Below are 15,581 nucleotides of genomic sequence, written 5' to 3'. Positions count from 1 at the left end.
CGCTCCAGTCATTAACATGAGCCCGTTGCTTGGTGGCACCCTAGGGGAGGACGGGCTCGTGTTAATGACTGGAGCGGAGTAGGTGGAACGGTATCACACACATCAAACTTTTCTTTTCAACAACTCCTTCTTAACATTCCCTGACTTTCTGGCAAGAGTCCAGAATCCCCCAATCAGTCGCTAGAGTGACTAAGGACATTTAAAAACAGGACAATGTTGAAAAAAGTCACGACAACGTTCATACTGTATACAGTGCCTTGCGAAAGTATTCGGCCCCTTGAACTTTGCGACCTTTTGCCACATTTCAGGCTTCAAACATAAAGATATAAAACTGTATTTTTTGTGAAGAATCAACAACAAGTGGGACACAATCATGAAGCTCTTTTCGGTCATAAGAGACGGTAGCAGCAACATTATGTACAAAACGAGTTAAAAACAATTTGAAAAAACAGAATGTAGCGATCACAATATAGTAGCCATATGTAGGAAAACCAAAGCTCCAAAGGCTGGGCCTAATATAGTGTATATGAGGTCAGGCTGGGCCTAATATAGTGTATAAGAGTTCAGGCTGGGCCTAATATAGTGCATAAGAGGTCAGGCTGGGCCTAATATAGTGTATAAGAGGTCAGGCTGGGCCTCATATAGTGTATAAGAGGTCAGGCTGGGCCTAATATAGTGTATAAGAGGTCAGGCTGGGCCTAATATAGTGTATAAGAGTTCAGGCTGGGCCTAATATAGTGTATAAGAGGTCAGGCTGGGCCTAATATAGTGTATAAGAGGTCAGGCTGGGCCTAATATAGTGTATAAGAGGTCAGGCTGGGCCTAATATAGTGTATAAGAGGTCAGGCTGGGCCTAATATAGTGTATATGAGGTCAGGCTGGGCCTAATATAGTGTATAAGAGTTCAGGCTGGGCCTAATATAGTGCATAAGAGGTCAGGCTGGGCCTAATATAGTGTATAAGAGTTCAGGCTGGGCCTAATATAGTGTATAAGAGGTCAGGCTGGGCCTAATATAGTGTATAAGAGGTCAGGCTGGGCCTAATATAGTGTATAAGAGGACAGGCTGGGCCTAATCTAGTGTATAAGAGGTCAGGCTGGGCCTAATATAGTGTATAAGAGGTCAGGCTGGGCCTAATATAGTGTATGAGAGGTCAGGCTGGGCCTAATATAGTGTATAAGAGGTCAGGCTGGGCCTAATATAGTGTATGAGAGGTCAGGCTGGGCCTAATATAGTGTATAAGAGGTCAGGCTGGGCCTAATATAGTGTATAAGAGGTCAGGCTGGGCTTAATATAGTGTATAAGATGTCAGGCTGGGCCTAATATAGTGTATAAGAGGTCAGGCTGGGCCTAATCTAGTGCATAAGAGGTCAGGCTGGGCCTAATCTAGTGCATAAGAGGTCAGGCTGGGCCTAATCTAGTGCATAAGAGGTCAGGCTGGGCCTAATCTAGTGCATAAGAGGTCAGGCTGGGCCTAATATAGTGTATAAGAGGTCAGGCTGGGCCTAATATAGTGTATAAGAGGTCAGGCTGGGCCTAATCTAGTGTATAAGAGGTCAGGCTGGGCCTAATATAAGAGGTCATACAATAAGTTTAGTAGTGATTCCTATGTTGTTGATGTAAATAATATCTGTTGGTCCATTGTGTTTAATGAGGAGCAACCAGACGCTGCACTTGACAGAAATAGTTTATCCCAGTTACTAATAAGCACGCACCCATTAAGAAAATGACTGTAAAAACTGTTAAATCCTCGTGGATTGATGAGGAGTTGAGAGGGATGAGGCAAAAGGAATGGCAAATAAGTCTGGCTGCACAACCGATGGGCAACCTTAAATCAAATTGAGAAATCATGTGACTAAACTGAGTAAAAAAGATGAAGAAACTACATTATGAAACAAAGATAAATCACTTAATGAATGATAGTAAAAAGATTTGCAGCACCTTCCATGAAATTCTGAGAAAAAAAAGGCAAACTCAGCTCCGTCATTCATTGAATCAGATGGCTCCTTCATCACAAAGCCCACTGATACCAACTACTTTAATGATTATGATTTAACTATGAATTATTATTATTAATGATTATTTCATTGGCAAGATAAGCAAACTTAGGGATGACATGCCAGCAACAACAAACGCTGACACATCCAAGTATATCTGAACATATTATGAAAGACTAGAATTGTCCTTTTGAACTCCGTAAAGTCAGTGTGGAAGAGGTGAACATTGTGTTGTTGTCTATCAACAATGACAAACCACCTGGGGTCTGACAATCTGGATGGAAAATGACTGAGGGATAATAGCAGATGACATTGTCACTCCTATTTTGCCATATCGTCAATTTAAGCCTACGATGTAGATATTAGAATATATTCCCTGGTATGAGTGAATCCCTCTACCCTGACTTACTTGTAGAAGTTCTTGTTGACCTTTCTCTCATGGGGGAACCCCAGCATACCACAGATGACCCGAGTGTTTGTGGGGGTCCACCCCACATCACAGATCTGGGCCCAGCCGTCCTTGTACTTAATCTCTACCACGCCCTCGGTGACGGGCATCTTTTTGGTGGGCACCACCGAGCGCAGACGCACCTCCTCCACCCTGTCCTCATCCACCTGCACCTGTAAGGGGGTCAGAGGTCAGAGGTTAGGTCTCAGACAGTGGAGGTTGCTGATGGGGGAGGATGGACTCATAATAACGTCTGAAACGGAGCGAATGGAATGGCATCAAACACAGGGAAACCATGGAAACCACGAAAACCATGGAAACCACGTGTTTGATGTATTTGATACCATTCCCCTTATTCCACTACAGCCATTAACATGAGCCCATCCTCCCCAAATGAAGGTGCCACCAACCTCCTGTGGTCTCAGAGGTTATGGGTCAAGGTTATACAGGTCATGCAGACACACCTCCTCCACCTGAACCTGTAGCAAGGGGTCAGGGGTCATACAGATGCACCTCCTCCACCTTGCTCTCGTCCACCTGCACCTATAACGAGGGGGTCAGGGGTCATAGTTCATACAGGGGTTATACAGAGTACTGTGGTGTCACCTATGACCCGATGTGACTCAGAGCAATAGAGCTTTGTGAGGCCTGATAGCCTGATCCACCGTCCTGACTCGTTCTGTGACAGAAACACAACGTGATCTCTCCTGATCAGTACGGTCCTAGTGTTACGTAGCCGGATGCCAGATCTGCTTGTGCTGTCAAAGTGGACCATCAGAGTTTCTCGTGGTGTGAATGACATCACTGAAGAAAGATTGAGACATACGGAACATTTCCCACACACACACACGTCTTCACACTGATGTCACTGATGTCACACAGACACAGCATAGACGGAAAAGAAAACGCCATTCAATGGCCGGTCACGGAGTGGATGCCCTAACAGGTGGAAACCTGTCATAATATGTGATTTATGTGCCAATTCACAGGATCCTAATTTTTGCTTGTTCAACAAGTAACAGTATCCCATCAAGCCCCACAGAATGATGGTGTTCAACAAGTAACAGTATCCCATCAAGCCCCACAGAATGATGGTGCTCAACAAGTAACAGTATCCCATCAAGCCCCACAGAATGATGTTCAACAAGTAACAGTATCCCATCAAGCCCCACAGAATGATGGTGCTCAACAAGTAACAGTATCCCATCAAGCCCCATAGAATGATGGTGCTCAACAAGTAACAGTATCCCATCAAGCCCCACAGAATGATGGTGCTCAACAAGTAACAGTATCCCATCAAGCCCCATAGAATTATGGTGTTCAACAAGTAACAGTATCCCATCAAGCCCCACAGAATGATGGTGTTCAACAAGTAACAGTATCCCATCAAGCCCCACAGAATGATGTTCAACAAGTAACAGTATCCCATCAAGCCCCATAGAATGATGGTGTTCAACAAGTAACAGTATCCCATCAAGCCCCACAGAATGATGGTGTTCAACAAGTAACAGTATCCCATCAAGCCCCACAGAATGATGTTCAACAAGTAACAGTATCCCATCAAGCCCCACAGAATGATGGTGTTCAACAAGTAACAGTATCCCATCAAGCCCCACAGAATGATGGTGCTCAACAAGTAACAGTATCCCATCAAGCCCCACAGAATGATGTTCAACAAGTAACATTATCCCATCAAGCCCCACAGAATGATGGTGCTCAACAAGTAACAGTATCCCATCAAGCCCCACAGAATGATGTTCAACAAGTAACAGTATCCCATCAAGCCCCACAGAATGATGGTGCTCAACAAGTAACAGTATCCCATCAAGCCCCACAGAATGATGGTGCTCAACAAGTAACAGTATCCCATCAAGCCCCACAGAATGATGGTGCTCAACAAGTAACAGTATCCCATCAAGCCACACAGAATGATGGTGTTCAACAAGTAACAGTATCCCATCAAGCCCCACAGAATGATGGTGTTCAACAAGTAACAGTATCCCATCAAGCCCCACAGAATGATGGTGTTCAACAAGTAACAGTATCCCATCAAGCCCCACAGAATGATGGTGTTCAACAAGTAACAGTATCCCATCAAGCCCCACAGAATGATGGTGTTCAACAAGTAACAGTATCCCATCAAGCCCCACAGAATGATGGTGCTCAACAAGTAACAGTATCCCATCAAGCCCCACAGAATGATGGTGCTCAACAAGTAACAGTATCCCATCAAGCCCCACAGAATGATGGTGCTCAACAAGTAACAGTATCCCATCAAGCCCCACAGAATGATGTTCAACAAGTAACAGTATCCCATCAAGCCCCACAGAATGATGTTCAACAAGTAACAGTATCCCATCAAGCCCCACAGAATGATGGTGCTCAACAAGTAACAGTATCCCATCAAGCCCCACAGAATGATGGTGCTCAACAAGTAACAGTATCCCATCAAGCCCCACAGAATGATGTTCAACAAGTAACAGTATCCCATCAAGCCCCACAGAATGATGGTGCTCAACAAGTAACAGTATCCCATCAAGCCCCACAGAATGATGGTGCTCAACAAGTAACAGTATCCCATCAAGCCCCACAGAATGATGTTCAACAAGTAACAGTATCCCATCAAGCCCCACAGAATGATGGTGCTCAACAAGTATCGTGGAGTATTATTCTCAAAGCTTGAAACTGAACCCAGATACAACGTTTAAAGTTTGGTTAAACACTAAAATGGATAATGAAGTGGGGGGTCTGTCAATGTTTTGACTCCTAGTTGCACCACACTCTTCCAACCCATCTGGCTGGTCAATGTGAACATGTGTGGTTTAAACTGTAGAGCTGTGTGGTTTAAACTGTAGAGCTGTGTGGTTTAAACTGTACTGCTGTGTGGTTTAAACTGTAGAGCTGTGTGGTTTAAACTGTAGAGCTGTGTGGTTTAAACTGTACTGCTGTGTGGTTTAAACTGTAGAGCTGTGTGGTTTAAACTGTAGAGCTGTGTGGTTTAAACTGTACTGCTGTGTGGTTTAAACTGTAGAGCTGTGTGGTTTAAACTGTACTGCTGTGTGGTTTAAACTGTAGAGCTGTGTGGTTCAAACTGTAGAGCTGTGTGGTTTAAACTGTAGAGCTGTGTGGTTTAAACTGTAGAGCTGTGTGGTTTAAACTGTAGTGCTGTGTGGTTTAAACTGTAGAGCTGTGTGGTTTAAACTGTAGAGCTGTGTGGTTTAAACTGTAGTGCTGTGTGGTTTAAACTGTAGAGCTGTGTGGTTTAAACTGTAGAGATGTGTGGTTTAAACTGTACTGCTGTGTGGTTTAAACTGTAGAGCTGTGTGGTTCAAACTGTAGAGCTGTGTGGTTTAAACTGTAGAGCTGTGTGGTTTAAACTGTAGAGCTGTGTGGTTTAAACTGTAGTGCTGTGTGGTTTAAACTGTAGAGCTGTGTGGTTTAAACTGTAGAGCTGTGTGGTTTAAACTGTAGTGCTGTGTGGTTTAAACTGTAGAGCTGTGTGGTTTAAACTGTAGAGCTGTGTGGTTTAAACTGTAGTGCTGTGGGGTTTAAACTGTAGTGCTGTGTGGTTTAAACTGTAGTGTTAAACTGTAGAGCTGTGTGGTTTAAACTGTACTGCTGTGTGGTTTAAACTGTAGTGTTAAACTGTAGAGATGTGTGGTTTAAACTGTAGAGCTGTGTGGTTTAAACTGTAGAGCTGTGTGGTTTAAACTGTCGTGTTAAACTGTAGAGCTGTGTGGTTTAAACTGTACTGCTGTGTGGTTTAAACTGTAGAGCTGTGTGGTTTAAACTGTAGAGCTGTGTGGTTTAAACTGTCGTGTTAAACTGTAGAGCTGTGTGGTTTAAACTGTAGATCTGTGTGGTTTAAACTGTAGAGCTGTGTGGTTTAAACTGTAGAGCTGTGTGGTTTAAACTGTAGAGCTGTGTGGTTTAAACTGTAGAGCTGTGTGGTTTAAACTGTAGAGCTGTGTGGTTTAAACTGTAGAGATGTGTGGTTTAAACTGTAGAGCTGTGTGGTTTAAACTGTAGAGCTGTGTGGTTTAAACTGTAGAGATGTGTGGTTTAAACTGTAGAGCTGTGTGGTTTAAACTGTAGAGCTGTGTGGTTTAAACTGTAGAGATGTGTGGTTTAAACTGTAGAGCTGTGTGGTTTAAACTGTAGAGCTGTGTGGTTTAAACTGTAGAGCTGTGTGGTTTAAACTGTAGAGATGTGTGGTTTAAACTGTAGAGATGTGTGGTTTAAACTGTAGAGCTGTGTGGTTTAAACTGTAGAGCTGTGTGGTTTAAACTGTAGAGATGTGTGGTTTAAACTGTAGAGCTGTGTGGTTTAAACTGTAGAGCTGTGTGGTTTAAACTGTAGAGCTGTGTGGTTTAAACTGTAGAGATGTGTGGTTTAAACTGTAGAGATGTGTGGTTTAAACTGTAGAGCTGTGTGGTTTAAACTGTAGAGATGTGTGGTTTAAACTGTAGAGCTGTGTGGTTTAAACTGTAGAGCTGTGTGGTTTAAACTGTAGTGCTGTGTGGTTTAAACTGTAGAGCTGTGTGGTTTAAACTGTAGAGCTGTGTGGTTTAAACTGTAGAGCTGTGTGGTTTAAACTGTAGAGCTGTGTGGTTTAAACTGTAGAGATGTGTGGTTTAAACTGTAGAGCTGTGTGGTTTAAACTGTAGAGCTGTGTGGTTTAAACTGTAGAGATGTGTGGTTTAAACTGTAGAGCTGTGTGGTTTAAACTGTAGAGATGTGGTTTAAACTGTAGAGCTGTGTGGTTTAAACTGTAGAGCTGTGTGGTTTAAACTGTAGAGCTGTGTGGTTTAAACTGTAGAGCTGTGTGGTTTAAACTGTAGAGCTGTGTGGTTTAAACTGTAGAGCTGTGTGGTTTAAACTGTAGAGCTGTGTGGTTTAAACTGTAGAGCTGTGTGGTTTAAACTGTAGAGCTGTGTGGTTTAAACTGTAGAGCTGTGTGGTTTAAACTGTAGAGCTGTGTGGTTTAAACTGTAGAGATGTGTGGTTTAAACTGTAGAGCTGTGTGGTTTAAACTGTAGAGCTGTGTGGTTTAAACTGTAGAGATGTGTGGTTTAAACTGTAGAGCTGTGTGGTTTAAACTGTAGAGCTGTGTGGTTTAAACTGTAGAGCTGTGTGGTTTAAACTGTAGAGCTGTGTGGTTTAAACTGTAGAGCTGTGTGGTTTAAACTGTAGAGCTGTGTGGTTTAAACTGTAGAGCTGTGTGGTTTAAACTGTAGAGCTGTGTGGTTTAAACTGTAGAGCTGTGTGGTTTAAACTGTAGAGATGTGTGGTTTAAACTGTAGAGCTGTGTGGTTTAAACTGTAGAGATGTGTGGTTTAAACTGTAGAGCTGTGTGGTTTAAACTGTAGAGCTGTGTGGTTTAAACTGTAGAGCTGTGTGGTTTAAACTGTAGTGCTGTGTGGCTTAAACTGTAATGCTGTGTGGTTTAAACTGTAGTGCTGTGTGGTTTAAAACGGGTATTTTGGCCAGGTCTCTCTCGGGAAAAGAGATTAACAATCTCAATGAGACTAACCTTGTAAAATAAAGCTAAAATAAAACGTAAAACATAGATACAGGAAAAAGAGAGAAAGATGTTAAGATGATAATTTGTGCCTCAGTTAATCTTCGGAGGTGGAAGACAGGCTTCCTAGTTGCAGCAGTGTGTTCTGGGGCTGCTGTGTTCTCCTGCTGGCTGGGATCATAGGATTGGTTCATATGTTCTCAGTGTCTGATACAGTCTTAATCATCAGTGGTGTAATCATTGATTAACTACGGTTCCCTTGGTCATTGATTGTTATTATATTACAGAGAGAAACCAATTGACCAGGTATAGAGAGACAAACGGGTTTCAGAGCATGACAGAACAGAGTGTTTATGTTAAACAGTTGTTTATGATATATGTTGACTAAAGGCAGTAATAGTATCTGGTTGAATAAAGGCAGTAATAGTATCTGGTTGACTAAAGGCAGTAATAGTAACTGGTTGACTAAAGGCAGTAATAGTATCTGGTTGACTAAAGGCAGTAATAGTAACTGGTTGACTAAAGGCAGTAATAGTATCTGGTTGACTAAAGGCAGTAATAGTATCTGGTTGACTAAAGGCAGTAATAGTATCTGGTTGACTAAAGGCGGTAATAGTAATCTGGTTGACTAAAGGCAGTAATAGTATCTGGTTGACTAAAGGCAGTAATAGTATCTGGTTGACTAAAGGCAGTAAATAGTATCTGGTTGACTAAAGGCAGTAATAGTATCTGGTTGACTAAAGGCAGTAATAGTATCTGGTTGACTAAAGCAGTAATAGTATCTGGTTGACTAAAGGCAGTAATAGTATCTGGTTTGACTAAAGGCAGTAATAAGTATCTGGTTGACTAAAAGGCAGTAATAGTATCTGGTTGACCAAAGGCAGTAATAGTAATCTGGTTGACTAAAGGCAGTAATAGTATCTGGTTGACTAAAGGCAGTAATAGTATCTGGTTGACTAAAGGCAGTAATAGTATCTGGTTGACTAAAGGCAGTAATAGTAACTGGTTGACTAAAGGCAGTAATAGTATCTGGTTGACTAAAGGCAGTAATAGTATCTGGTTGACTAAAGGCAGTAATAGTATCTGGTTGACTAAAGGCAGTAATAGTATCTGGTTGACTAAAGGCAGTAATAGTATCTGGTTGACTAAAGGCAGTAATAGTATCTGGTTGACCAAAGGCAGTAATAGTATCTGGTTGACTAAAGGCAGTAATAGTATCTGGTTGACTAAAGGCAGTAATAGTATCTGGTTGACTAAAGGCAGTAATAGTATCTGGTTGACTAAAGGCAGTAATAGTAACGGGTTGACTAAAGGCAGTAATAGTATCTGGTTGACCAAAGGCAGTAATAGTATCTGGTTGACTAAAGGCAGTAATAGTATCTGGTTGACTAAAGGCAGTAATAGTAACGGGTTGACTAAAGGCAGTAATAGTATCTGGTTGACTAAGGCAGTAAAGTATCTGGTTGACTAAAGGCAGTAATAGTAACTGGTTGACTAAAGGCAGTAATAGTAACTGGTTGACTAAAGGCAGTAATAGTATCTGTTGACTAAAGGCAGTAATAGTATCGGTTGACTAAAGGCAGTAATAGTATCTGGTATGACTAAAGGCAGTATAGTATCTGGGTTGACTAAAGGCAGTAATAGTATCTGGTTGACTAAAGGCAGTAATAGTATCTGGTTGACTAAAGGCAGTAATAGTATCTGGTTGACTAAAGGCAGTAATAGTATCTGGTTGACTAAAGGCAGTAATAGTATCTGGTTGACTAAAGGCAGTAATAGTATCTGGTTGACTAAAGGCAGTAATAGTATCTGGTTGACTAAAGGCAGTAATAGTATCTGGTTGACTAAAGGCAGTAATAGTATCTGGTTGACTAAGGCGTATAGTAACTGGTTGACTAAGGCAGTAATAGTATCTGGTTGACTAAGGCAGTAATAGTAACTGGTTGACTAAAGGCAGTAATAGTATCTGGTTGACTAAAGGCAGTAATAGTATCTGGTTGACTAAAGGCAAGTAATAGTATCTGGTTGACTAAAGGCAGTAATAGTATCTGGTTGACTAAAGGCAGTAATAGTAACAGGTTGACTAAAGGGCAGTAATAGTATCTGGTTGACTAAAGGCAAGTAATAGTATCTGGTTGACTAAAGGGCAGTAATAGTATCTGGTTGACTAAAGCAGTAATAGTATCTGGTTGACTAAAGGCAGTATAGTATCTGGTTGACTAAAGGCAGTAATAGTATCTGGTTGACTAAAGGCAGTAATAGTATCTGGTTGACTAAAGGCAGTAATAGTAACTGGTTGACTAAAGGCAGTAATAGTATCTGGTTGACTAAAGGCAGTAATAGTATCTGGTTGACTAAAGGCAGTAATAGTATCTGGTTGACTAAAGGCAGTAATAGTATCTGGTTGACTAAAGGCAGTAATAGTAACTGGTTGACTAAAGGCAGTAATAGTATCTGGTTGACTAAAGGCAGTAATAGTATCTGGTTGACTAAAGGCAGTAATAGTATCTGGTTGACTAAAGGCAGTAATAGTAACTGGTTGACTAAAGGCAGTAATAGTAACAGGTTGACTAAAGGCAGTAATAGTAACTGGTTGACTAAAGGCAGTAATAGTATCTGGTTGACTAAAGGCAGTAATAGTATCTGGTTGACTAAAGGCAGTAATAGTATCTGGTTGACTAAGGCAGTAATAGTATCTGGTTTGACTAAAGGCAGTAATTAGTAACTGGGTTGACTAAAGGCAGTAATAGTATCTGGTTGACTAAAGGCAGTAATAAGTAACTGGTTGACTAAAGCCGTAATAGTAACTGGTTGACTAAAGGCAGTAATAGTATCTGGTTGACTAAAGGCAAGTAATAGTAACTGGTTGACTAAAGGCAGTAATAGTATCTGGTTGACTAAAGGCAGTAATAGTATCTGGTTGACTAAGGCAGTAATAGTATTGGTTGACTAAAGGCAGTAATGAGTAACTGGTTGACTAAAGGCAGTAATAGTATCTGGTTGACTAAAGGCAGTAATAGTATCTGGTTGACTAAAGGCAGTAATAGTATCTGGTTGACTAAAGGCAGTAATAGTATCTGGTTGACTAAAGGCAGTAATAGTAACTGGTTGACTAAGGCAGTAATAGTAACAGGTTGACTAAAGGCAGTAATAGTAACTGGTTGACTAAAGGCAGTAATAGTATCTGGTTGACTAAAGGCAGTAATAGTATCTGGTTGACTAAAGGCAGTATAGTATCTGGTTGACTAAAGGCAGTAATAGTAACTGGTTGACTAAAGGCAGTAATATAACTGGTTGACTAAAGGCAGTAATAGTATCTGGTTGACTAAAGGCAGTAATAGTATCTGGTTGACTAAAGGCAGTAATAGTATCTGGTTGACTAAAGGCAGTAATAGTATCTGGTTGACTAAAGGCAGTAATAGTATCTGGTTGACTAAAGGCAGTAATAGTGACTGGTTGACTAAAGGCAGTAATAGTAAACAGGTTGACTAAAGGCAGTAATAGTAACTGGTTGACTAAAGGCAGTAATAGTATCTGGTTGACTAAAGGCAGTAATAGTATCTGGTTGACTAAAGGCAGTAATAGTATCTGGTTGACTAAAGGCCAGTATAGTAACTGGTTGACTAAAGCAGTAATAGTAACTGGTTGACTAAAGGCAGTAATAGTATCTGTTGACTAAAGGCAGTAATAGTATCTGGTTGACTAAAGGCAGTAATAGTATCTGGTTGACTAAAGGCAGTAATAGTAACGGGTTGACTAAAGGCAGTAATAGTATCTGGTTGACTAAAGGCAGTAATAGTAACTGGTTGACTAAAGGCAGTAATAGTATCTGGTTGACTAAAGGCAGTAATAGTATCTGGTTGACTAAAGGCAGTAATAGTATCTGGTTGACTAAAGGCAGTAATAGTATCTGGTTGACTAAAGGCAGTAATAGTAACTGGTCGTGACTAAAGGCAGTAATAGTAACTGGTCGTGACTAAAGGCAGTAATAGTAACTGGTCGTGACTAAAGGCAGTAATAGTAACTGGTCGTGACTAAAGGCAGTAATAGTAACTGGTCGTGACTAAAGGCAGTAATAGTAACTGGTCGTGACTAAAGCAGTAATAGTAAACTGGTCGTGACTAAAGGCAGTAATAGATACTGGTCGTATAAAAGACAGTAATAGTAACTGGTTTGTAACTGTGGTTTTCTTGATTCCCAGGCTGCGCTGCATTGAGTCAGGTCAGACTGAGTGGGTGGAAAGAGGACTTGGCTGAACTGTTCGCCAGACTGGACACAGGAACACAGAGAGCAGGGGGAGGAGGGGGAGAAGGGGAGGAGTAGGGGGAGGAGGGGAGGAGTAGGGGTAGGGGGAGAGGGGAGGAGCAGGTGGGTAGGGGAGGCGGGGAGGGGGGAGGAGGGGGAGGAGGGGAGGGTAGGGGGTAGGGGGAGGAGTAGGGGTAGGGGGAGGAGGGGAGGAGTAGGGGTAGGGGAGAGGGGGAGAGGGGAGGAGCAGGGGTAGGGGGAGGAGGGAGGAGCAGGGGTAGGGGAGGAGGGAGGGTAGGGGAGGGAGGGGGAGGAGGGGAGGGTAGGGGGAGGAGGGGGAGGAGGGAGGAGCAGGGGGTAGGGGAGGAGGGGGGAGGAGGGGAGGAGCAGGGTAGGGTAGGGGGAGGAGGAGGAGTAGGGGTAGGGGAGGAGGGGAGGAGTAGGGGGTAGGGGGAGGGGAGGAGGGGGAGGAGGGGAGGAGCAGGGGTAGGGAGGAGGGGAGGAGCAGGGGTAGGGGGGAGAGGGGAGGAGCGGGGGTAGGGGAGAGGGAGGAGCAGGGGTAGGGGGAGGAGGGGAGGAGTAGGGGGTAGGGGGAGGAGGGGGAGAGGGAGAGGGAGAGCAGGGGTAGGGGAGGAGGGGAGGAGAGGGGGTAGGGGAGAGGAGGGGAGGAGTAGGGGGTAGGGAGAGGGGAGGAGTAGGGGGTAGGGGAGAGGGGAGGAGCAGGTGGTAGGGGGAGGAGGGAGGGAGAGGAGGGGGAGGAGGGAGGGTAGGGGGTAGGGAGGAGGGGAGGAGTAGGGAGTAGGGGAGGAGGGAGGTAGGGGTAGGGGGAGGAGGGGAGGAGTAGGGAGTAGGGGGAGGAGGGAGAGTAGGGGGTAGGGGGAGGAAGGAGTAGGGGTAGGGGAGAGGGGAGGAGTAGGTGGGTAGGGGAGGAGGGGAGGAGGGGGGGGGGAGGAGGGGAGGAGCAGGTGGTAGGGGGAGGAGGGAGGAGTAGGTGGGTAGGGGAGGAGGAGGGAGGGTGGGGAGGTGGGGGAGGAGGGGGCAGGAGGGGAGGAGCAGGTGGGAGGGGAGGTGGGGAGAGGGGGAGGAGGGAGGAGCAGGAGGTGGGTGGAGGAGGGGGAGGAGCCGGAGGGTAGGGGGAGGAGGGGGGAGAGGGGAGGAGAAGGAGGTGGGTGGAGGAGGGGGAGGAGCCGGAGAGTAGGGGAAGGAGCGGAGGGGAGGAGCAGGAGGGGAGGGCAGGAGGGGGAGGGGGAGGAGCAGGAGGGGTAGGGGAGGGAGTAGGAGGGGGAGGGGGAGGAGCAGAGGGTAGGGGGAGGAGCAGAGGGAGGGGTAGGGGAGGAGCAGGAGGGGGAGGGGGAGGAGCAGGAGGGGTAGGGGGAGGAGCAGGAGAAACAAGAAAAGAAGGAGGAAAGCCTAACTCTTATGAACTAACTCCTAACTCTTCTTTAGAGTTTAAACTGTCCAATAAGGAGTTTTAAAGACATATTTCCTTCCTGATCTAACCATCCAATCAGAAGGCTGAACAGTAGAACCCAGAGTCCTGGAGGCCCCCAGTTTAAGGTTGTGTCACAAATGTCTCCTTACTATCAAAAAGTCTAAAGTATTGAACAATAAAGAGAGAGAGAGGGAAGAGAGAGAGAGAGTCAGAGAGTCAGAGAGAGTCAGAGAGTCAGAGAGAGTCAGAGAGAGCGAAAGTCAGAGAGAGAGAGAGAGAGAGAGAGACAGAGAGCCAGCGAGAGAGAGAGAGAGAGAGAGAGAGACAGAGAGCCAGCGAGAGAGAGAGAGAGAGAGAGAGAGAGAGAAAGACACACACACAGAGTGACAGAGAGAGAGAGACAGACAGAGACAGAGACACAGAGAGACAGAGACAGAGAGAAGGTAGATGGAAAAAGAGTGGCTGTCTGGCACCTATGTGCTTTTCAACACTACAACTGTGCTTCCTCAGTTTGGACAGTCATCACCAGTGGTTAACTTGTGCCACGGCCATGTTATGACGTAGGGAATGATCTATGAGAGTGTAAACTCTAGCATAGGGCTCTATAGAGCATCACCAAAGCACCCAATAGGAAATCAGCAGCATGTAATTTTCACCTGCAGTCCTAGTTCCTGTTATGTTCAGTTCAGTAACCTATGCAGAGTGTATAAACCCAGACAGACATCAGCAGCATGTAATTTTCCCCTGCAGTCCTAGTCCCTGTTATGTTCAGTTCAGTAACCTATGCAGAGTGTATAAACCCAGACAGACATCAGCAGCAGACTGGTGACAGAGGAGCAGTACATATAACTGTATCCCAAAAGGCATTCTATTCCCTATATAGTACACTACTTTAGACCAGGGCCCTATTTCCTATATAGTGCACTACTGTTGACCATGGCCCTATTCCCTATATAGAACACTACTGTTGACCAGAGCCCTATTCCCTATATAGTACACTACTGTTGACCAGGGCCCTATTCCCTATATAGTACACTACTGTTGACCAGGGCCCTATATAGTACACTACTGTTGACCAGGGCCCTATTCCCTATATAGTGCACTACTGTTGACCAGGGCCATATTCCCTATATAGTGCACTACTGTTGACCAGGGCCCTATTCCCTATATAGTACACTACTGTTGACCAGGGCCCTATTCCCTATATAGTGCACTACTGTTGATCAGTCCTATTCCCTATATAGTGCACTACTGTTGACCAGTCCTATTCCCTATATAGTACACTACTGTTGACCAGGGCCCTATTCCCTATATATTACACTACTGTTGACCAGGGCCCTATTCCCTATATTAGTACACTACTGTTGACCAGGGCCCTATTCCCTATATTAGTACACTACTGTTGACCAGGGCCCTATTCCCTATATAGTACACTTACTGTGTGACCAGGCCCCTATCCCTATATAGTGCACTACTGTTGACCAGGGCCTAATCCCTATATAGTACACTACTGTTGACCAGGGCCCTATTCCCTATATAGTACACTACTGTTGACCAGGGCCCTATTCCCTATATAGTGCACTACTGTTGACCAGGGCCCTAATCCCTATATAGTGCACTACTGTTGACCAGGGCCCTAATCCCTATATAGTACACTACTGTTGACCAGGGCCCTAATCCCTATATAATACACTACTGTTGACCAGAGTCCAATGGGTAAAGCCAATTCTAATTCAACATGTTCTTCATTCAAAAGATAAAATAGAATTCGAAATTGGGTCTCCAGTGAACTTCCTGAATTGACTGGGATTGACCCCCAACCCTGCTAACCCTGCTAACCCATGGTAATGCCTTACATCGATGACGTTGGAGTCGACAAACCCAGGAAGCCTCTCGTCCTTGCAGACGACTCCAGCGTCCTCATCGTGTGTGCAGTCAC

The 15,581-nt window shown here is 44.3% G+C and overlaps 1 protein-coding gene across 2 annotated transcripts in view; it reads right to left on the bottom strand.

Annotated features, from left to right (window-relative positions):
• The window catches only part of LOC109880867 (lysyl oxidase homolog 3B-like), a 53,719-nt gene extending 38,138 nt beyond the window's left edge, over window positions 1-15,581 (bottom strand). Inside the window, exons 1-2 of one of the 2 annotated variants that reach the window (XM_031787629.1) lie at window positions 15,499-15,581; window positions 2,406-2,617 (exon numbers count right to left, since the gene is read on the bottom strand). In XM_031787629.1, the coding sequence (XP_031643489.1) occupies window positions 2,406-2,554 (149 nt within the window). In that variant the 5' untranslated portion in view covers window positions 2,555-2,617; window positions 15,499-15,581. The remainder of the gene's footprint in view (window positions 1-2,405; window positions 2,618-15,498) is intronic. The other variant, XM_031787630.1, reaches the window with a different exon arrangement.

This window comes from Oncorhynchus kisutch, linkage group LG14 (assembly GCF_002021735.2).
Source record: "Oncorhynchus kisutch isolate 150728-3 linkage group LG14, Okis_V2, whole genome shotgun sequence".
Classification (NCBI taxonomy): Eukaryota; Metazoa; Chordata; class Actinopteri; order Salmoniformes; family Salmonidae; genus Oncorhynchus; species Oncorhynchus kisutch.
This window is presented reverse-complemented; position numbering and strand designations above follow the sequence as displayed.